This window comes from Rattus norvegicus, chromosome 15 (genome assembly GCF_021556685.1).
Source record: "Rattus norvegicus strain SHRSP/BbbUtx chromosome 15, alternate assembly SHRSP_T2T, whole genome shotgun sequence".
In the NCBI taxonomy this organism is placed as follows: Eukaryota; Metazoa; Chordata; class Mammalia; order Rodentia; family Muridae; genus Rattus; species Rattus norvegicus.
The window spans coordinates 101,192,923-101,216,422 of record NC_141548.1 but is presented as its reverse complement, the minus strand read 5'-3'; the positions used below and the strand labels follow the sequence as shown (position 1 = coordinate 101,216,422).

The following is a 23,500-nucleotide window of genomic DNA, read 5'->3' as shown; positions in this document are numbered from 1 at the left end:
GCCACTGGCTGGTACACAACTGCAGCAAACCACAACAGTACTTGGATGCGTGTCACAAGCTGACCCTGTCATTTTAGTAGTGCCTACACTGTAAAGGCATATTGCCATTCCTATCAGGATGCTGTGATCCATTAGCAATGTCTGCCATGGGCATCCAGCTATCAGCGTGTTAACTTGTGCCACCTATTTTCAGAACATAGATCCTGGAGTCCGCTCTTCTAAAGAATTCCATGTCAGACTCCCCTCACCATTGTTCACCTTCAGCTGCTCCATAAGAACTCCAGGATCAGGGGCTGGGGATTTAGCTCAGTGGTAGAGCGCTTACCTAGGAAGCGCAAGGTCCTGGGTTCAGTCCCCAGCTCCGGGGGGGTGGGGGGTGGGGTGGGGGGGGGGGTGGGGGGGGTGTAACTCCAGGATCGGAGATGCTGACCCAGATATTAGCAGAGCGAGACCTGGAGGCTCTGTTGGTGACAAAGTCTAGGGAAAAATACATCCAGTGACTCATAGCATTCTTAACTCGGATTATTCTCCTTTTGAGACACTGGCTCAGAAGAAAAGGATGTTGGAACTAAGACAGAGCTGCATAGAGTGGTCTGAGTACCTCCAGTGTGCTCTTCCCTTTGTGAGTATGATTAATCCCTGCCCTGTAGGGGTCTCATTGCTTGAGGTAATGCTTAGAAATCCTTGCTGGCTACTACCAATGGCAATAGAGTTTTGTACAGAAGAAAGTTAAACCAGTTATTACAAGTCTTCCATGATATCCGGAAGGCATCCTGCCAGGGCAGGAATTCGGCCTGCAGGTGTTCTCTGTGCTTCTTCTCTGAGAAGAAACATAGTCCCTTAGGTTGTGTCCCTAGAGAAGCCTCAGAGTTCTGGAAAATGCTACAACAGTAAGAAATGTAGGATGATGCCTTCCTGAGATGGCTGATGGGTCACATCCGTGCCGTGGAGTCAAGTTCAAGATATTCTCGTGGGGAGAGACAAGATGGCCCCCGGAATGTAGCGTGCCAGTTAGGTGAACTAGTTAATTGCTTTTGCAGCCCTTAGTTTACCCAACTAACGTGATCCCTAAGCAGATAAACAGGGCACAGAAGAAATAGGCTCACTCTTTAAAGGTACAGCTACCTTCAAAGCCACCCCCAAATTGCCCTGGGGTTCTTCATACGCAGCAGTCCTGGTCGGCAATGTTTGTTCAGGGAATGTTTCCTTTCTGAAAGGAATATCAAAGGGAAAGTCTTCTTTCACACACTGTCTACAATCGGGCACCGAGTCAGGAAAAGCATCAGGGAGAATGAAGCGGGCAGCTACACATTCCTGAGGAGGCTGGCCTTTGTCTCCGACGCCAGTGTCTTGTCTTTGGGAAAGTATTTCTTCCTCAATTAAACGTCAGTGAGCTCCGACCTACAGGGTAGGGTGGTCCTTCACCTTGGTGCATTTGTACCCTGACACACACCTCACCGCCAGTCCATCCGGCGGCTGTGTGCACAGTGAGCATGTGGGTGTGAGACGGTCACACAGACAGACACAGGGATGCCCCAAGTGTGAATTTCCTCTTGATTGTTTCTGCTTATTTGATAAACTATGTGCACCCATGAGATGAATTTCACATCTCCCAGACTCTCCATGCTTTACCAACAAATCTTCTCTAGAAGACTACCGATATGTGTAGGTTGATGTCAAGGCGATACGTGATTGGACAGTAGAGAGCGGGGCGGGGACAAAGTTTTTGTGAGGCGGGAGAGAGGAGGAAGGAGGGGGATCAAGATGGAGTCTACGGAGGAGGCTGGTTCAGATTTGGGTGAACTGGATCGGTTTTTATCTTGTCTAGGTGGGCGGTTTATAACTTTTTCAGTCGGCAGTGATTCTGTTGTGCGGATGAATTGTGGATTGGGAATTTAACATGGAAATCTAATTGCTAAATTACAAGTTTCTGGAACTTTGATTCTACTGGGCAAAAGAGGACAGTGTGTGAAAGAAATGGTGTGTGGGGATCTGGTCCTGTTGCCCTAGCGGAGTGAGAGCGAGCAGGGCCTGCAGAACGAGGGGTGTGTGTGTGTGTGTGTGTGTGTGTGTGTGTGTGTGTGTGTGTGTGGTAACTACCACCTAGGGGACCATTCAGAGAGGGCGGCTAAAAGGGAGACAGCCGGGAGTAGTGGCTTGTGGACCACGTGGCAGAGTAGCAGCCGAAACGAGTGGATCCGGCTCTCGGGAACTGATAGAAAACGTTCCTTGTTAATTTTTACAGCAGCAGATGTGGCAGTATGACTGAGGAGTGCTTCCGTCATAAGGAATGTACAGGGGCTGGAGGTGGGCCTCAGTTGGTAAAGTGCTTGTCTAGCACCCACCAAACACCACGTTCAACACCCAATGTCACATTAAACTATCATGGTGGTGCATACCTGCCGTCCCAATCCTCTGGAAGTAGAGGCAAGAGGACTAGTTCAAGGTTACCCAGCTGCCAGCCTGGGCTACATGAGGCTCTCTTTCAGGAAAAAAAGAAAAGAGACATAAATGACGCTTTGGTTCACTGGGTCAAGGCTCCTGATCTCCTCTGGCCCCAGTACAGTCCTATCCTCAGTGCAGAGTGAGCCTGTCAGGTTACTACTGGTGTCTGTCAGGGGGCAGCCCAGGTAGGCTGGGACCTGGTGGTCATGATGCAGTCTTCTGGAGACGCAGCCACGGGACATATATTCCTGCACGGTCACAGATGGACAAAGAGGAATTCGTGCTTTAAATTCTGATCAGAAGAAGCGGCTGAGACTGGAGTGGGGGGGTGTATGTTTGTGTGTGTATGTCTGGAAAAGCAAGGACTGTGAGCGTGTCTTCCTAGCCTCAGACATGAGGATGAGTTTCCGACTGGACAGGCATCAAGAGATCTTTTGGCTCAGGAGACTAAAGTCAAGGCCACGCCAACGATGACCCCTCTGGGCCAGTGGTATGGGCACAAGTGCTAGGCACATGGTAGCCATACAGGGCTGTTCTCAGGCTACTGGGAAGAGGAAAGCGTCTCTGGGATGCACAGAGAAGCCTGTACGTCCCTGGCTTGCTCGTTGTCTAGCTGGCCATATGAGGTACTTTCTTAACTACTGGGGGACAACAGCCACCTGCCAGCTCCTAACCAGCAATCTAGCAATCATTTCTTTCCAAGGAAGTAGCTATGAAGTACGGGGAGGGCAAGACCGTGAAGGATGAGTTAGTGAAAGGAACGGGGCGACCACGTTTGACTTCGGTGGACTGAACTGAAACACTCCCTTCCGTCTTGAAAATGAGGCGTCGTTGACTAGGGTTTGAGAGTTGTTGGACAGGGTCTTCTCTGGGTTGCCAGAAGTGTTTCATTCAGAAGCTCAGAGCCCTTTAGGAAGCTCCAAGAGTACTGCATGGTACACACTGTGGAGCACGGGAGGTGGGGGAGTCCATGTTCCAGCCTCATTGTGGAGTGTGGGGGTTGGGGGAGTCCATGCGTCCAACCTCACTGTGGAGCACAGGAAATAGGGGAGTCCACGAGTCTAGCCTCACTGAGCTTTCTGTTCCCCTTCCATGTTCACACAGCACGGAGCCCGGTATTCTCCCATTTATCATCCTCCCTCCAGGGACTCTGGACCATCCGTGCCTATAAGGCTGAAGAGAGGTGTCAGGAGCTGTTTGATGCACACCAGGACTTGCATTCAGGTCTGTACATTGATGGCGGTGCTTTCAAAAGCTGGTAGCCGCTGTGGAGCCCTGTGGCCAGCCAGTTTGTTGACCAGCACCTCTGACTACTCTTGGATTCGAGCCTTCTGCCTCTGCCCCTAGGCTCCAAACCCTCTCAGAACTGCTCCTCATGCTTGGCTTTCCCCAATGGCTTGCCCAATCCTTCCACCTCTGTGCCCTGTGGTTCTCTGGTTATGGCTGGGGTCAGCAGATGTATTTTTGCAAAAGGCCCGGCCTTTTTTGTGTCTCGATGACTCGGAGGCACTTTTAAAACTACACGTGGCTGTCTTGTAACATGCTGGTCATTCAGATACAGCTCCTAAGCCATGTTCTGTCCCCATCCCAGGATGTGCAGTGCACTCAAGTAAGGATAGAATAGAAGCAAACTGGCTGCTGTTCGCTTTCCTGTAGGACCCGAAGCAGTCAACCTGTAAGCTGATGGGCTTTATATTATAGCCCAGCACTGCAGGAAACAGACTGTTTCTCCACCTTCTTTATTATGATGATATATCATAATATATACCTTCATCGGGTCTTTCTTTTTTTTTTTTTTTTTTTTTTTTTTTTCGGAGCTGGGGACCGAACCCAGGGCCTTGCGCTTCCTAGGCAAGCGCTCTACCACTGAGCTAAGTCCCCAACCCCTCATCAGGTCTTTCAATTCTTTCTTTCTTTCTCTCTCTCTCTCTCTCTCTCTCTCTCTCTCTCTCTCTCTCTCTCTCTTTCTTTCTTTCTTTCCTCTGTACTGTTTGGGACATTGCTCTGCCATTTCCTGACTTCCTAGACATTTTGAGTACGTGACCTTGCTGCCCTACTGTGTGCCAGCATCTCAGTACCCACCATCTCGACCACACCTAGCGTGGCTTCTTCGCCGAGGTCAGTGGCTTCTGCGCTCACTCGCCCTTGCTTGTTCTGGTTTGCAATGCAGAGGCTTGGTTCTTGTTCCTGACGACATCAAGATGGTTCGCCGTGCGTCTGGACGCCATCTGCGCCGTCTTTGTCATCGTCGTTGCCTTCGGGTCCCTGGTTCTGGCAAAGAGTAAGTGCAGATGTGGATAACTATTTACGGTATGATTACAATTTATAGCCGTGTTTACAGTTATTAAATTAAACTCTTGGCACCTTGTCTAATGGCACATTCGGCGTGGTTCTAATAAAGCGTGTTAAAGCTCCTACTACGTGTCAGGGCGGATAGGGTCACGTAGCGCAGCCCAGTGAGATGGTCTGTGTAGGTTCTTTTTTTTATCTTTGTTAGAGTGAGCCGAGGTCTATACAGATGACATTTTGAAGATTCCTGCTCTGGTAGCCAGGGGATGAGAACCGAGATTGATGTTAGCATTTTGTCCAGCCCTGGCCTCTCTGTACTCGAGCCCAAGAAGTTCTCCGTTTGTGGATAAACCAGTGCACACGGGTGAAAGAGACGACCGGCAGGACAGAACACTGCTCCCAGCCAGGCGGGCACGGGAGGAGCAGGTGTCAGTATGTGTTGCGTGAATTTGCCATGCCTAACCTCTCCGCAGTGACACCTGCGTCACACTGTTTATTCGGAGGACAAGGGGAGTCGTATTTTACTTCCAGAAGCGTCGGCTCTTAGAAAGCATCATCTTGTTTGCAGTGGTTTCCAGCTGTGGTTGCGGCTGACACAGAGAGTGAGATTACGTAATAGGCTGTTAACCATGGTGACGAACCTGAGTAGTGGCATTGCACCTCACACACGCCGCGCCCTTTCTTAAATGTACGCCAGTCCAACTGGGATCAGTAAACTCATCTAATAGTCTTCCAGAACTCTTAATGGGTTTTTTAAAAATTGCATCATAGTCTCAGTCGATACGTGGAAGTTTAAAGGACGACGACCGCGTACGACTCCTTGGGTCCTCCTGGTAGAGTAGCAGCAGGCAGCAGGCTCCTGTCAGCATTGGGACTGACTGCCGTTTCTCCTTCCTCCCCCACAGCCTTGGATGCTGGGCAGGTTGGCTTGGCCTTGTCCTACTCCCTCACGCTCATGGGGATGTTCCAGTGGTCTGTGAGACAGAGCGCCGAAGTAGAGAATATGGTAATGTTTATCTGAAAGTCTTCAGCCTTTGAAAGTCCTCCGTGCCGTTAAAGGACATAAAAGCGATTCTTATGTAAAATATTAAAACTGTTATTTTTGCATCGCGGCTAACAGAGGTTTTTTTTTTTTTCAGATCCCGCTTCCATCTGTTTAATGTTAATGTAAAGTAAAATGTATACATCTTTCCCCCTCTGTCTCATGTATGCCATGTCAGCAGGTTTTAGATTCATCACAAGCTGTCTTCAAATGTAATAAATGCCTCTGTAGGAGGGAAGTTCTGAAATCCTAGAGAGGATATAAGCTAATTTCTCGGAGGCCTGTTTATTTTTGTTTCTTAATGGGTAATTCCTCGTTCTTGGTAAGAGAAGAATTCAGTATTTTGAGGTTGTTTGTTTAATTAATAGCTCTCCCCACTCCCCCACTCCTACCCGCTCATCACTAGTTGTAGTCTCTCTTCTCCCATGCCTGGAGTAGAAGGCAGGAGGCCCCAGGGTTACTGCTGTTCCTTCCCGGGAGGGCAAGCTCCCATCTCTAAGGTGCTTCTCAGAGGTAACAGGTCATGGCAATTGCAGAAGGTTTGCTCAACATGCGAATTGCTTCCTCTTCCCGCTAATGGCAGAAATGGCAAATGTGAGGAGGTGCTCCCATTCGACCCCTCCCACAGGATAGGAATGGTTACAGGGAACATTGAAGGTGTGGGTGATGACTGGTCTAGAGAGAGTTTCCTTCTGGAGCAAGAGGTTATTGTTGAAAGGTCATAACTCTTGATTTTACAAAACCCTTTCATCGAGTGTGTGTGTGTGTGTGTGTGTGTGTGTGTTACGTGTGCATGTTGCGTGTGTGTGTGTATGTGTGTGTTATGTGTGCATGTTGTGTGTGTATGTGTGTGTAGGGTGTGTGTCTGTAGGTTGTGTATGTGTGTGTAGGTTGTGTATGTGTGTGTGTGTCTGCTACGTGTGCATGTTGCATGTGTGTGTGTGTGTACGTTGTGTATGTATGTGTGCTACGTGTGCATGTTGTGTGTGTGTGTGTAGGGTGTGTGTGTGTACGGTGTGTGTGTGTGTGTGTGTGTAGGGTGTGTGTTTGCTACGCATGCATGTTGCATGTGTGTGTAGGGTGTGTGTGTGTGTGCATGCGTGCACAGAGGCTAGAAATTTGTATAGGTGACTTCTTCAATCATCCTTCACTTCGTATTTTGAGACTCAGATGCTGGGATCCAAACCCAAAAGTCTTGATGCTTGCATAGCAGTCGGTTTACCCACTGAACCATCTCTGCAGCCCCTCCCCTCGCTCTTCTAACTCAGTGTTCTAAGTTGAAGGGCTTGCCTCTATGCAAAGCTGTTGGGTGATTTTGAGCAAGACTATAAATCGTCACGGCCTTCAGTAGTCTCGGTCAGTGTGAAGACCCAAGCTTTACCTTGCCCAGCTGTGTGCAGGTTAAATGTACCCTCGACGAAGCTCCCAGCCCTGACCATGTGAATGCCTTTCTTCCCTTAGATGATTTCTGTGGAGAGGGTGATTGAATACACGGACCTAGAGAAGGAGGCGCCTTGGGAATGCAGGAAGCGCCCACCCCCAGGCTGGCCCCACGAAGGAGTAATTGTCTTCGACAATGTGAACTTCACCTACAGCTTGGACGGGCCCCTTGTTCTGAAGCACCTGACCGCACTCATCAAGTCACGAGAAAAGGTTGGTTTAACGCGGCTTGCCCCGCTAGGCTTTGAACTAACGATGCAGGGCCACGTGTGCATGCTGAATTTCCTGTTGAATCTGTCGCATCTGACAATGAGACTCTCTGTTCCTCCGGATGCCAGTCGGTCCAGTGGCAATGTCGACAAGTCTTAGGGAACCGACCCTGTGATGGGAAACTAATAGTTCTCTTTAAAAAAACCAATATCCGGTTATTAACATTTTCAATTATTCTGGATATCATGTAATGGTTTTGAATTTTTTTTTACCCAAAACTTTCTCGTTGTTTGAGGAGCAGACAAGTCTTCCTTTGTACAGCCAAGTACCCTGGGTTGAGGCACCCTCTGCACCACCGCTGGGATATCACCGGACTAGCCTTCGATATGCCCAAGAGATGATATATCAGATCGAATGGTTCAGGCATTAGGAAGTTAGCCCTGGGTCCTCCTCCCTAAAGCTCCCGTGTGGATTTCCTTCCTGCTGCTTTTATTCCTCTGCTGTTGAATTAAATGCCTTCTTCTGATCCCATTTTCCATTCCCACCCACCTCCTCTCTCCTGGTGCCCCACTCCCTTGCTTTCCTCCCAGGTGCATCCAACTCATAACCAACCGGCTGCATGAGGCCCAGGCTAGCTATGAACACAGCCCGTCACAAAATTACAGATGTGCCGAAAATGTGCAGGTGTTTGTAGTAAGAATTTTGTAATTTTGTTTTCTTTAAAACACACAGAGAAAGAGAGAGAGAGAGAGAGAGAGAGAGAGAGAGAGAGAGAGAGAGAGAGAGAGGCGCTACAGGAATATGCTTTTGTTTTAATCCCACGTGTGGGATATGGGACAGCTTCAGATCAGCCACAGCAGCTGACTATGGCTTATCTCATGCTCTAGCAAGGGTGTGGTTTTGCCAGCTGCAGATAGTTTCTGGGACTGCGACATTTGGAATTCTGGGAATTTTTCAGAGGCTACACAAATTCTAGGACCCCAGTAGAAGGGACTGGTTGGCCGGTCAGTGCTTAGATGCTGCTGGTTGCTATTGGTAAGTTTGCAAAGAGGCGAAAAGAAGAAATTAGTTATCCTGAGGACAAGGATCAAACTTTCCCCCAAGGAGCTTGACATCCCTAATCAGCAGGAAGTCATCCCCTTCATGCTTCTACCTAGTGTTAGGGGTTTATAGGGTGGAAGGAGAGGGCTGGAGAGGGGTAGAAGAAAGAAGAATCCACAAAGAAGTCAAAAGCCAGGCTACAGTGTTTTCTGTGCTGTTGGAAAGCTGCAGACCAATTGGCCAGTGAGGGCCCCTTTTGCAATAGCTCTGGTTCTCATGTCCCATATCCTGGGCCAGAGAAGACTCTGGGCAGACCCGACCGTAACAAAGCAGGCAATAAGAAGCATTTCCCCACATGCCTCTCCAGTCATGGCTCCCCCTGCCCCCCACAGTAGCACATTCCCAAACACAAAGCCCAGCTCCCCACAACGTGCACCTGCTATCCTGGCCTCTGAGTCAATCTGTGCTCCCCCCGTGAGCTCTCCCTCCTCCCCAGCTGCAGTTGATAGCCAACTGCTGAGGCCTTGCAGCTCCTCCTCCTTGTTGCTGGAATTTCCAACCCCAATAAGCCTGTATTTAAAGACACACGATCCGGTTATTATAATTATAAGCTATAAGGCCAGGTTGGGCGGATTGAACACTATGCTATCTTATTCCCCAGCTGTAAGACCCCTTGCTCCTTGCGGTTTCTCCTGGCCACGTGGTTCTGCTCCATCTCGGCTTCCTCCTCCTCCTCTTCAGTCCTCTCCTTCCCCTCTCTCCCCTCTTCTCCTCTCTACCAGCCTATACTCTCGAAGACCCCCTGTCCCATCCCCCCCAATCACAGGCCCTCGCTTTTACTGGCCAGAAAATGGGGAGAAGCTTCCCGTGAGATCACTTACGTGTGGTGGTGGTAGGGCAGCCCCTCTTGAGGAAGCAGAATTAGCATAGCATACAAACAGCACCAGGACAGTCCAGCACTGACCCCCCCCTTGCCATCGAAAGACAAGTTTGTGGTCCTGCTTAGTGCCTGCCTTCATTCCCCCTGGCAGGTAGGGCAGGGGTTACTGAGCCAGCACCATGGAAACCGTGTTAGAATTATAAGCTCCCTTTGTCCTCCGGACTCGAAGAGTGTGTCCCTTTCCCTCCCCTCGGGGTGAGCATTTATGCTTTACATAGCAGCTGTCTCTTCCAATGCTCTCCCGTTTCAGAGCCTCAGCATGGCTGACCGTGGCCATGAGTCCGTAACTCTCTCACTAAGTTCTCCCCGAGGATACTTCCCAGCCCTTTTCATTCAGGTAAACTATCTCTGCTTCCCCGGAAGTCTCCTCCTTCACAAGCTGTACTTGTGTTCATTGCAGAATCACTCGCCATGACCCAAAGGCGAGAGAGCAACCTAGGTCCCCATGAGAGGATAGGCAAAGTAATTAACACTACCGACCTCCGTGCTTGAAATAGTTATGATGGAGAATTTTGTGTTATTTTCCTACAATTTAGGAACTGCATGAAACAGTTGAGAGTGACAGTTAATATATTGTTGTCACCTTGATAGGAGACAGATCTCTAGTCATGCCTGTGGGTGGTATGGAGGCAGGGAGCGGGTATCTTCTTCAGTTAATTCCTTCAGGGAGAGTGGTCCACTGTGGGCGGCACCATTCCCTGAGCTGGGGTCCTGGACTTTATAAAAGGGAGAAATCGAGCTTGTGTAAGCATTTATCACTGCATTCCTTGACTGGGAAGGCAGTGTGACTAGCTACCTCATGTTCCCGCCGCTGTGGGTGCCTCATTATGGTGGACTAGCCAAGGCAAACCCTGTCTCTCTGTTTCTCTCAGGGTATTTTGACACAGTAGTGGGCAAAGTAACCAAATTGAATGCGTCCGTGTATTTTGCCAAAGGCTTTTGTTTGTCTGTTTTAGAGTTGTAGTTCTAGATATAGCTCACTGTGTCCTGGGGCTTCCTTCTGGAGGTTAGGGAACATTCTGAACCCTGGCATTCTGCAGGGCATGTGGTACATACTGAAGACAGCTGGCTATGAATGTGAGCGAATGAGAAGCGATGTACAGGCAGGAAGAAGCCTATAGCAAAACACTTATTTTATTTTTTTAATTTAATTTAATTTTTTTACTTATTCACTTTATATGTCCTCTTCTCGGTCATCCCCCACCCCCCAAAATACTTCTCCCCTCCCCTTCTCCTCTGAGTGGGTGGGGGCCCCTCTGGGTAACACACACACACACACACACACACACACACACACACACACACACTCACTCACTCACTCACTCACTCCAAGTCTCAGTAAGGCTATGTGCTTACTCTCCCACTGAGACCAGACAAGGCGGCCGGGCTAGAAGAACATATCCCACGTACAGGGAATACCTTTTGGGACAGCCCCCATTCCAGTTGTTTGGGACTCACATGAAGGTAAGGCTGCACATCTGCTACCTATGAGCGAGGAGGCCCATGTATGTTCTTTGTATGATGATTCAGTCTTTGAGAGCCCCAAGGGTCCAGATCAGTTGACACTGCTGGTCTTCCTGTGGAGTTCCTACCCCCTTTGGGGCCCTTCTTCCTCCATAAGAGTCTCCAAGCTCCACCCACTGTTTGTCTGTGGGTGTCTGCATCTGTCTGAGTCAGCTGTTGGATGGAGCCTCACAGAGGACAACTTGCTCCTGTCTGCAAGCATAACAGAGTACCATGAATAGTGTCAGGGATTGGTGCTTGCCCATGGGATGGTTCTCAAGTTGGGCCTGTTATTGGGTGGCCATTCCCTCGGTCTCTGTTCCCTCCCCTGTACCTGCATTACTTGTCGACAGGATACATTTTTGAGTTAAAAGTTTTGTGTGTCTATCGCTCCATTGGGGTTCCTGCCTGGCTACAGGAGGTGGCCTCTTCAGGTTCTATATCCCCAGTGTTGTGAGTCACAGATAAGGTCACCCCCATTGATTCTTGGGTGCCTCCTTTATCTCAGGTCTCCGTCTAGACCTGGAGATGCCCCCCCACTTCCTCACCCCTGTCAGTTGTAGATTTCATTTCATTTTCATGGTCATCCAGCCATTTCTCTTGTCCTTCCCCACACCTGATCCTCAAAACACCCCCCATTCTCCTTCCCACACCCCCTCCCTTCCCGTTCCCTCCCTCCATCTGCCTCTTAGGACTTCCCCCTTCTGAGTGTGATTCAAGCATCCTACCTTGGTCCCTCCTCTTGTTTAGCTTCTTTGGTTCTGTGGAGTGGAGTGTTGGTATCCCGTATTTTATGGCTAATATCCATTGTAAGTGAGGACTTAATGTATATCCTTTGGGGACTGAGTTACTTCACTCAGGATGATATTTTCAAGTTCTGATGACATTTCCATGTTCCATCCATTTGCCCGCAAAGTTCGTGATGTCTTTGTATTTTATTAGCCAAGTCGTATCCCATTGTGTCGATGTAGCACATTTTCTTTACCCATTCTTCAGATGAGGGACATCTAGCTTCTGGTTCTTACAAATAAAGCTGCTATGAACATAGTGGAGCATCTTTTGGGTACAACCCCAGGAGTGGGATAGCTGGGTCTTGAGGTAGAACTATTCCCAGTTTTCTGAGGAAACTGCCAAATTGATTTCCGAAACGGTTGCACGAGTTTGCACTCCCACCAGCAATGGAGGAGGAGTGTTCCCTTCCTCTGCATCCAAGCCAGCACGCGCTGTCTATTGAGTCTCTGATCTTAGCCTTTCTGATGGGTATGGGATAGAACCTCAGAGTTGAACAAAACACTTCTCAAGACAACCCTTTTCCTGAACGGGCATGGGGAACCCTACCCGCTCCGTGCCCTTAGCTTCTGTGCACTGAGCTCAGGGATTTACACGTGAAAGGTCAATGTTCTGCCCCTGTGCTATGCCCAAGCCCTGGAGTGTGAAATACTTCACAAGCTGCTCCTTTAAACTCTCCCCACCACCAACCCATTTAATGGCCTAATCGCAGTTGTGATTTAATGAGCGATATACTATGACATGAAAGAATAAATGTACAACTTGGTGCCCAAAGGGTACGCCACACGCAGCTGTAGCAAGTCACTTGGCACAAGCCCGACCCTAATTATCCCCACGGCTCCCTTGTAGGTCTGAAGACCGGGTGGGTGACTGTGTGGGTAAAAGCGTGAGCGTCCGCTCTGATGAAAGCTGAGCCTCTCGGTGGTGTCCTGACAGCTCTGTAGGATGTCTGCTTGCTTGCAGACAACGTGCTTATCAGATCTGACGTTGCGGGTGCAGTTCTCTTAATTTGCAGGTGTCTTTAATTTCCTTGGAAGCCACAGAAGATGGATTATTATATAAGGAACTCTGTTCAACAAGTTGGGAAAACAATGTATAGCCCCCAGACTTGTATTCTTAGATCCTACAAAAACCCCGAATCGTAGGATTACCTAAGATGCTGAAAGGTTGGACAGGAAGTTGAATTTGAAGGCTGAATTATATCTGTAATAACTCCATTTTCGACTTGTGTCTTGTGCACCCCAGCCCCATGTCTATTGCCTTAGTTTATGCACATTCCGAGGCAGTAGTACCATGTTCTCTTTCACCTGTGTCTGTGGGGATCCTCTTTGTATCTATTCCCAGCCCCCCATGACTGGCTGCCCCTTCAGTGTTGGATTAGGGGAATTGCCAAGACCACAGGTTCATTCTCTTCCAGTGGCTTTCTCTGAGATCCCCAGAAGTTACAGGAAAAAAATGAAACTGTAATCGTGACTAACCAGGTTCCTAATTTCTGGAAAGAACAAAAATGAACTCAGTAGCACCTCAGGTCTCCTGTTAGCTTCTGAACACTGGCTGCCTTTTTCATTTAAGTGATTTTGTGGTTGATTTGATCATCTGAGAGAGTACTGGGCCATTCGAAAGCATTTTCCAATTCTAGAAGTAGATTGATTTGGGTGTGTTATCTTTTTATTTTTTTTCTTGCTCAAAGCTATTACTTCGATAATACATTTTTACACATGTGTGCCGGGCCTCGCTATAATGCGCAAAAAATATTAGTTTCCTACCTTTTCTCCCTTCTTACATAACGTTTTCTCAGAGAGTCCTCTTCTCTCTCATGTGTGGGACTTCCACTTCCTTGCCCATCCCTTGGTCCTAGCTGAGCCTAGAAACTTGCACGCAGGGTCACATGCAGGAACTCGGTAGGATACAGACACTCTAGCATTTCAGTGAGCTCCCCAGTTAAGCGTTCTATCTCATGAGTAATTTCCTGATTTCTGTGAAACTTCCATTTATACCTTAAAATGGATGCCGTGGGTACCTCACCCTCCCCTGGGATGGCACATGAGAGTCACGACTGTGTGTGTGTGTGTGTGTGTGTGTGTGTGTGTGTGTGTGTGTGTGTGTGCGCTCTGTATCCATACATTCATACACAGACAGACAGACAGACAGGTTTTCTCCCTGTAGCCCTGGATGTCCTGGAACTCCTTCTGTAGACTAGGCTGGCCTTGAACTCAAAGATCCACCTGCCTCTGCCTCCCACGTGCTTTTATCAAAGGTGTGTGCCATGACTGCCCAACCCCCTCCCCCTTTTTTAATTTTTAAATTCTGTCCATCATGAGGTGATGAAATTCTTCCTGATCCCATGGTGAGGCATGAAGTTGCATCTTTCTAGCGGTCACAGACTGTCCCCGCCTGCCATCCCGCCATTCCCTGGGAGCAGTGTCTTTTACATACCAGCCCACGAACTGCCAGATTTCGACTCTTCTCATTACTTCATGGCATATAAAAGTGATCTTTGGGCTGGTGAGATGGCTCAGTCAGAAATGTGTTTGCTCTGTCTGATGACCTGATTTTACCCCCATCCCAACCCTGAACTCTGGTGATTGAATGATAGCACACTGTCTTACAAGTTGTGACACAAGTTGACGCACTCCCCACCCCAACACTCACATTGTTTTAAAAGTAGTTTCACTGCCCTAGACTGGACAGCGCCTGCCCTAGACTGGACAGCACTTCTATTCTACTTTCCAGATGACCCATCTTCTCTCTTACCCTGTGCCACAGTGCCAGTTTGCCCTGTGAATAACTGTGTTTTGCTTGGCAAGTCTCCTAATGTTGTCCCACCTCCCAACCCTAGGGAGCTCCCCATACAATGGACAACACAGAGGTTGACCCAAGCTTTAGTCCCTTTCTGACAATTATAGGCTCAGGTATGCCTGATCGGGGCACAGGTCCTTAAGAACCTTCTCTTCTCTGCTTTGCAAAACTAAGAGTCATAGAACCGCACATCTGCAGTACCCCAGCGCAGACAGCAACACTAAAGTATATGATCGGATTTGGCTGTCCTTATCAAGGCGTAAGGTGGCTTAGCCACTTACACTACATAATACATCTGCCCCAAGAAAGGGAGCAGCTGTCCCCACCTTACAGTCCTAGTCCTGAGTATAGCATTTATCTGTTAGGTCCGTCCTCTCTGACTTGCACATTATATATGTGAACATTTTCGGGATAATTTCATAAATCTCTCAAGCCTGAGACGAACTTTTAACTCTCTCATGGAATTGCTGTTTTTTGCCCTGAGACATGACAGAAAATGCAGCTGCATACAGCAGAATCCAGTGTAGTCCTGAACAAATGGTCCTGGGGCCACTGTAGGTAGGTGTTTAAAGAAACAGCTTTGGGGGCATTTGTTAGGAGTGCAGATGGCAGCACGAGGGACAGATGGGGTGTTTGGTGCTGTCCGTCACATGACATGGGCAGGTAGAAATCAGTGTGAAAGGACTTTGGATGGGAGGAATTGCACTCGCTGGCACCTGCTAGGCACGACCAAGTGTCTGTGGTGCTAGGGGTGGAAGAGCTGATCAGGAGTGGGACATAGAAGCTTTCTGGGTGAGACACCAGGAACAGGGCTGCATCTGAGATGTGAGTACCCAGAGAGCCCAGTAGAAAAAGACAGGAGGAAGATGCCACCAGTGGTCACCTGCTCTTAGTGAGAGACAAATGGAGGACAGGATCCTTCTTTGGGGAATCAAATTAATGCTGACTAGGAAAAAAAAAGTTGTGACTTTTCCATTGGGGAGGTGGGGAGTGGGGATGTGCAAGGCGATGGTTGCCAGTAGAGACCAAGAAACCACTTCCAGAGGTGGCTTGGCAGGACTCGCTCCTTTTGAAGTGCTCATACCCGTTGCTCAGTAGTTCCGTGCCTGAAGATTTATTTTAGGGAAATCATTAAGGTTGTTTGGGAAAGGTGTAGCTTCAAGGCTACTTAACGTGATGTCATTTATAGCATCAAAATATTTTGTCAGCAGTGGAAACATCCACAAGTAAGAGATCTGTTGAATAAACGGTCCCGGATACTATATCCCACGGGCCTTCGATGTTTATACGAACCCGTAAATGACCACAGCACTCACATTAACTTCATTTTGTTTAAATTATATGAGTTTACGTCTTAGGAACACACAGCTAAGACATGTACATACGCGTACTCAAGTGCATCCTCACGGGAAGCGTCACTCTTGACAGAAGTCAAGAGTGTCGAAATGAGGGTTAATATTTGTTTACTTTCCAGATGGATTGCACCGGTTTTAATTGGGATGGGTTTGTTTATTAATTTTTTTGTTTATTCTATTTTAATGTGGCTCCTGCGTTCAGCAGGTCGCTGAGGAATTAAAAACAAAGGAATCGACTTAGAGAACAGAGGCTCTTTGGAGTTCGTTGCCAGGCTGGCTGGGAGGAAGATGGGCAGCCAGAGCCTAGGATCTCGCCAGGGAAGAAGCTAAGACACTGTGGGGAGGTCCATAGCAGCAGCTAATTTGAGTGGAACATTGGATGCAGGTTCTGCCAAGCCTGTGACATCGGATATTGGTCCTACTGAGCATGGGATATGGAAATTAATCCACGTAGAAAGTCCGACGCATTGGGTCTGGAAAGGTGGCTCAGCACCCACAGTAGGCAGCTCACAGCTGCTCGTAACGCCAGCTTCCAGGGCCCCGCCTCCTCAGGCACCCACGCTCTCATGCACACACTCACAAACACGCACATACACGTAACCTTTTTCTAAAGTCTAACATGTTGCTGCCGTGACTGTTGGAGGTGAACCTTGTCCAAATTGGGGGAAACAGGCAACTGAAAGAGCTAAAACCGGTTCATTTCCATGTGTCACTTTGTGTTGTGACTCTGAACTTGGCGAAGGTCTTTCTTCCCCTTTGGCATCTGTGGAAACTCCATCAGTTGCTGGAGAAAAATCTTTTAAACTGTAGTTTATTGGCTTTCATAGGCGCACGTATTCCGTTTCTGTTCAGTTTATTTTGCTTTCAGTTATCCTCACTTAGGTTTAGAGTTAATGGTTCTGTAGACTGGCCGCATCCAGACGGTCCCTCACAGACTACAGTGGGCCTTCTCTGTCTTTATGACCACATCCAGACGGTCCCTCACGGACTCTGGGTTTTCACCTGTGCGTCAGTTTTCCACACGTCACAAACATGGGTCTACCTCTGCCTTCACGTGTGGCAGTCTGTATAAGCGAATATCCAGAGACAAGAGGAACATGCATGTGTACGCAGAGGCACACCTTTGTAGAGAATCCAGCCGTTCTGCAAGGTGTAGGCTCCTGTGGCCCATACGGTGGATAACATCTACGGAGATTTGAAGACTAGAGCCAGCCTTCTTAACGGTGTTCTCCCTCACTCTTTCTGAAAGGCCGTTGTATTAGAAAACACTTCAAACGATACAACGTAAAACCCCCAGCATCTAGTTCAGTTTGGCCCCTCATTGTTAAAAATGGCGAGTTTTTTTTTAATCCACTGAATTCCGTTCATCGACTCCAGACTTTTAACAAGGATGATGTCATCTCCTTGGATGCCCTCACCTGTTGAGCAAGCTCGCTGGAGAGAAGGCTAGTTTCCTGCCCAGGGTTTAAGCGTACACTCCCAAAACCAGTTTCTTACAATTCAGTTGTTTGCCCCTGACCAATATTCACCTGCGTTCTATTGATTCTTTGATCTCATTGTCAGTACACTTCATTCTTCCCTGCTCTGACTTTAATAAGAGGAATGATTCTTCACACGAAGAAGGGGCGATCATAAGTATTAATTGGTTTGTAAAACGTCTTTTGAACTGCACAGATGAAAGGCCCCGCGTAAATAGCAAGAACTATTTGTGGTGTTGTTGGTCTCATTATGCATGTTTGGGCTACTGGTTACTGGCTCTTTAAGACCCTCGTCTGCAAACGTGAAGGTATTTTCTCTAGAGCCACAACATATAACCAGAGAGTTAATAACCGCAAGTGATACAGTTTCCCTATCAAAGGTGAATTCATTGTAAGAGGTAGGACGCTGGGAGACACGATTTGTTATGTGTCACCCTTCTAGAGTAAGCAATTAAGTCCTCTGGGATTACCCAAGCAGTTCTCAAGGTCCCACAAACCCAGACCTTGGAAATGGCGCCCATGAAAAGCCATCTTCTCATAAGCTACTGTGGAAGCTGCCAGCTTGTCCCTGCCATTCACGTGACTCTTGTGTCTTACCCAGGGATACTTTGCCAAGATATGACATCTTAGATTGCCACACTTTAGAGGCTGCTATGCATTTCTGGAAAGGACAGTCCAGGCATGCTAGTGGCCATCCCACAAGGCCAGTTCAGCATCCACCATGAGGAAATGCCCTGCTCACGGGCCAGCAGAACTGAGGCTGGGAACTTTTACAGATAGCGTCATAAGTCACCTTTGAAAGTGAGCGTGCTCACCTAGGCCCGGTTGTAGATGGTTAACGTTTAACCCCTCCCCCTGGATCTCGTTATAGGTTGGAATTGTGGGAAGAACTGGAGCTGGAAAAAGTTCCCTCATCTCAGCCCTCTTCAGGTTGTCAGAACCTGAGGGGAAAATCTGGATTGATAAGATCTTGACGACTGAAATTGGACTTCACGATTTAAGGAAGAAAATGTCAATCATACCTCAGGTATGCAAGTTACAGCATACACACACACACACACACACACACACACACACACACACATGCGCGCGCTTCTTTTACAGGAGCACTGAGGTTTAATTGCTTTTAATTTTATTGCTAGTTTTTTTTTTTTCTAATTGGATGAAAGGGTTAATCCTTTAACCAGTAGGGCACACTTCAGCAGACATTTTCAACACGTATTTCCATAGATATTTTTGAGTGCATACATGTGCGTATGTACATGAGAGAAAGAGAGACAGACGGGCAACAACAGACAGACCGGGGAAAGAGTCTATAATAATATATCCAGATTCACTCTGGATTCAGACTCCCTGGCATTACACTCTTGTCCATTGATAAGTGCATGATATTCAGTGAGCGAGAGCCCTGTATAAGGAAGCATGGTTGTAAGCGTGATGAGGGACTTTCCCCCTTTCGGGGATAATCCTCTCCATGCAAGGTCTTCCATGGCGCTGAGGCAGGAGACTTGCAGAGCTTGTAGACACTTTGTAGATGCTCTCCTGATCTGGACGTTTAGCAAGTGGGAGAGACTAGGGAAGGTCTGCATCCCTATGTGCTTCCAGGCAGGCAGTGAGGGCATCACCTTCACCACTGAGAAACGCAGTGGATAGAGGCTAAGTACCTCAGGGCGGGCTGAGCGCTCCACACAGACCCCAGTCTGTGGCTGAGGAGGTGATAGAGGTCTGTGTCGCCATTTCCTCCCAGGCTGATCGTCTGTTCTTCCTCGCTGTCCCATAGCTGAAGACGTTTAGGCAGTGTCTAGGGCCTGGATTACGTATACACCGGGAAGCTTTTAGCTTAGTTCCCTGTCCAGTTGCTTTATAGTTTCACCCAGTATAATTCAGAAGGTCTTTACTGAGTAATTACTATCTTCTAGTGAGACAGCCACAGGCAGCCTAGGGCCTGACCTCACAGGTCTGCAGCCCAAAGCTTTGGACCCCGGGAGCCTGGTCCCGCCCACCACTCTGATACTCAGGTAGATTCAACTCCAGGCTGGCTTTGGGGGCTTTTATTTCGGATTTGTTTTCACACTCTGTGACTGACTCACTCACACACACACACACACACACACACACACACACACTCACTCACTCACTCTCTCTCTCTTCTCTCCCCTTTCCTCTCCCTCCCCCCTCTCTCTCTCCTCTCTCCTCTCTCTCTCTTCTCTCTCCCTCTCTCTCCCCTTTCTCCCCTCTCACCCCTCCTCCCCTCACTCTCTCTCTCTCACACACCCACCACACACACACACACACACACACACAGTCATTCCTGACGTGAGAAATACAGAGAAGAGACAGAGGAGAAAGGGCCAAGCCGCTGTGCTTTCTGAGCATATGCGGGGAATGGGCCTCTGAGTGCTTGCTTGTGTACTGTAGAGTACAAGGAACCCAACACTCCAGAGAAAAGGAATGTGGGCTCTGAGCCTATGGCCTCTGAAGGCTAGAGCTTCCCACCCTGACATGTAGGGTGCAAGTCAGAATAGAGCACTGCCCAACTGCGATGAGTTTGTGGAGAAATTAGAACGCTGGGTTTTACTAGTGGGAACGTAAAATAGTACAGCCACCATTTTACACACACACACATATGAACCAAATGCAGGATACACCAGAGATATTTGTTCATTCCAGTTCATAGCCGTGGTATTCACAGTAGCCAGGGGGTGGAAGCCACCCGAGTGCCCATCAACAGATGAATAGCTGAGGACAACATGTGGTTTACACAAACACTCAGTCACTCAGCTTTAAGAGGGGAGGAGATTCTGATGCACAGTACAACGTGAGTATCCTCTAAAAGCCATCGTGTAGCTTGAAACCAGCCATTCCCAGATAACGGAGAGTGAACGGTTCTGATCCCAGGAAGAGTGTTTAAGTCCATGGAGACCCAGAGTCGATGGTGTCCATTAGGGCCTAAAGGATGGGAAGTGGTTTTGTTTAATGGGGATGGGGATTAAAGTTTTAAGAAAAATAAAAGCCCTGTGATTGGTGATGACCACTACAAAAGAGTGTAAAAACACTTAGGGCCACTGCTATGAGATTTAAAATGATCCAGAAGGGGGAGGGACCAGGAGACGGGAGAGACAAAGAGACGGCTCAGTGAGTAAAGGTGCACGCTGCTAAGCCCGGTGACCTGAATTCGATCCTCATTACCCGAATGGCGGAAGGAGAAAACTGACCCGAAAGTTGTTCTCTTAGCTCTACAAGTAAACCCTGGCACACGTGTGCATGTGCAACCTCATGTAATTAAACACGATAATAGTAATAATAATAATGATGATGATGATGATTAAGGCATAGATTTCATGTTGTACTTATATTCTGACACATTTTTTAAAGATAAAAAGGCAACCCTTTTAAGAAAAAAAAAGGAAGAACTCTTCCAATCACATAAGATCCTTCTGAGCACTTGAAGCCTGGTTACAGTAGAAGTAAGAGTTCGAATCCCAAGGGCTTTGAATCTCAGAAACGGGCCGGAGAAGACACTGGTGTGTCTGTAAAGTGCGCTCACATCCTCGGGTGATAGGATCTGGAAATGTGCCCCATGCTACTTTCAGTAATTCTTTTAAGGGATGGTTGTGTGCTTGTGTAAATAAAAGCACTCTAAATAAAGAAGCTGCATTAAGACGATTCCTGGCTCTGCTGGGAGTGGTTTGGAAGCACATCTGAGCAGAGACTAACACACCTTGACATCACCAGGCCTTGGTGCTGTTCCATGAGTTCCCACCCTCCTTTTGTGCAAGTGCTCTGTGGATCTGCTCCCAAGAATGCGTCATAAAGCAGTGCTCAGATTTGAGTCCTTGTAGATCGTGATCACCAGACACTGGAAGCACGGAACCTTGTCGTGCCTGTCTCCAAGATGCTAGTTGGTTGACATAAGAAACAATTCAGAGAAACCGTGAATGGGTAAAGACCCCAGGATAGACTGTGCAGTGTGTGAAGACCCCAGGATAGACCTGCATGTGTAAAGACCCCAGGATGGACTGTGCAGTGTGTAAAGACCCCAGGATAGACCTGCATGTGTAAAGACCCCAGGATGGACTGTGCAGTGTGTAAAGACCCCAGGATAGACTGTGCAGTGTGTGAAGACCCCAGGATGGACTGTGCAGTGTGTGAAGACCCCAGGATAGACTGTGCAGTGTGTGAAGACCCCAGGATAGACTGTGCAGTGTGTGAAGACCCCAGGATAGACTGCGCAGTGTGTAAAGACCCCAGGATAGACTGTGCAGTGTGTGAAGACCCCAGGATAGACTGTGCAGTGTGTGAAGACCCCAGGATAGACTGTGCAGTGTGTGAAGACCCCAGGATAGACCTGCATGTGTAAAGACCCCAGGATGGACTGTGCAGTGTGTAAAGACCCCAGGATAGACTGTGCAGTGTGTGAAGACCCCAGGATAGACTGTGCAGTGTGTGAAGACCCCAGGATAGACTGTACAGTGTGTGAAGACCCCAGGATAGACTGTGCAGTGTGTGAAGACCCCAGGATGGACTGTGCAGTGTGTGAAGACCCCAGGATAGACTGCGCAGTGTGTAAAGACCCCAGGATAGACTGTGCAGTGTGTGAAGACCCCAGGATAGACTGTGCAGTGTGTGAAGACCCCAGGATAGACTGCGCAGTGTGTAAAGACCCCAGGATGGACTGTGCAGTGTGTGAAGACCCCAGGATAGACTGCGCAGTGTGTGAAGACCCCAGGATAGACTGCGCAGTGTGTGAAGACCCCAGGATAGACTGTGCAGTGTGTGAAGACCCCAGGATAGACTGTGCAGTGTGTGAAGACCCCAGGATAGACTGCGCAGTGTGTGAAGACCCCAGGATAGCGTGTGCAGTGCACATGCTTACTGTCACCCTGACCCAAGTTTTCATCCTCCTCTGACTTCTTCCCAGCCTCTCAACCATCCCCCAGCCCTCGTTTGCTGAAGAGTCAGGCCCAGCAGCTGCATAGCCAGGGTTTCCAGTGCCATCTCCTGATGCTCTGGATCACACTGGTTTGAAACTGATCCCTGGCCGACCAGACAAACTCCACACTGAGATCCTGATGCCTTGTGGGTCATGTGTCCGCCTCCACACACCCACATGCTCAGAAACGAACGTCTCAGGAAGCACTGTCACTCCAGCCCTTGCAGTGATATTTTCTACTCTGTTTACCTTAGTCTAGTTTATATGACACACAAATGACAGTCACGAGCCACAAAATTGATTTCATGAGCCGCTGGTCACGCCTGCCCTTTGAAAGTGCTGTGCCCGCCGCCCTGCCTTGTGGACTAGGGCTTGCTGACTGTGAACACCCTGAGAAGGGGGAACCTTTGATATAGCAGCCCTGGAAGGCAAGAAGCTCCAGGAAAGGAAACCGAAGCTGGAGGAGATTTATAACTCATTAGGTAGCACGGTAGCAGCTCAGAACTTAGCACTAACCAGGCTCCATACTCTCTTCTTCGTCAACATTTATAACCGTCAGATATTTTAGTCATTGTCTTCCTATCCACCCTGCCGAGAAAGGGTTTCTAAAACGATAGCCAAAGAAAATAAGTAAACTCAGAATAAAGTCAAAAGTAATGGAAAGGCATCTTTCCTAAGGCTCTTGGCTCAGTCGGGTGCTTGAGAAGACTGGTTTGTGAAGGTGGCCTGGCCCCAAAATTACAAATGACAAATAGAAAATGATTGTAGAAACATGGATCCACTGGGTGCCGTGAGCTGAAGGATCACCAATGTACTCAACTGGTCCGCAGTCAGAGCCCATCCTTGCTTGCATGGCCAGGGCTTCAATGGAGGTAGAGAAACCTAGTCAGCCCAGCAATGTGGGTCAAGCATCCGCTTCCCTAAGTGAGCAGGAGTGAGCAGGAGTCAACGCTGATTGTGTTGCACAGGAAACAAAAGAGGAATCAAGTTCTGCTACTGAGCTGCAGGTCTAGATGAACCAAACCAGAACCTCTGTTAGGGAGTGGCAACTTCCTGCCATCTCTTCTAAGCTCCTCCCCTTAGTTGATGGCTAGGCTCCTCCCCTTAGTAGATGGCTAAGCTCCTCCCCTTAGTAGATGGCTAAGCTCCTCCCCTTAGTAGATGGCTAGGCTCCTCCCCTAGTAGATAGCTAAGCCCCTCGCCTTAGTCGATGACTAAGGTCCCATCTTTTAAGGA

General features: G+C 48.5%; 1 protein-coding gene across 4 annotated transcripts in view; it reads left to right on the top strand.

Moving 5' to 3' along the window:
• Window positions 1-23,500, top strand: part of Abcc4 (ATP binding cassette subfamily C member 4) — a 234,972-nt gene that overhangs the window by 184,408 nt on the left and 27,064 nt on the right. For all 4 annotated transcript variants that reach the window (XM_087584853.1, XM_087584855.1, XM_087584854.1 and 1 more), the window contains 5 exon segments: window positions 3,550-3,669; window positions 4,616-4,726; window positions 5,640-5,740; window positions 7,238-7,429; window positions 18,203-18,358. In XM_087584853.1, the coding sequence (XP_087440979.1) occupies window positions 3,550-3,669; window positions 4,616-4,726; window positions 5,640-5,740; window positions 7,238-7,429; window positions 18,203-18,358 (680 nt within the window).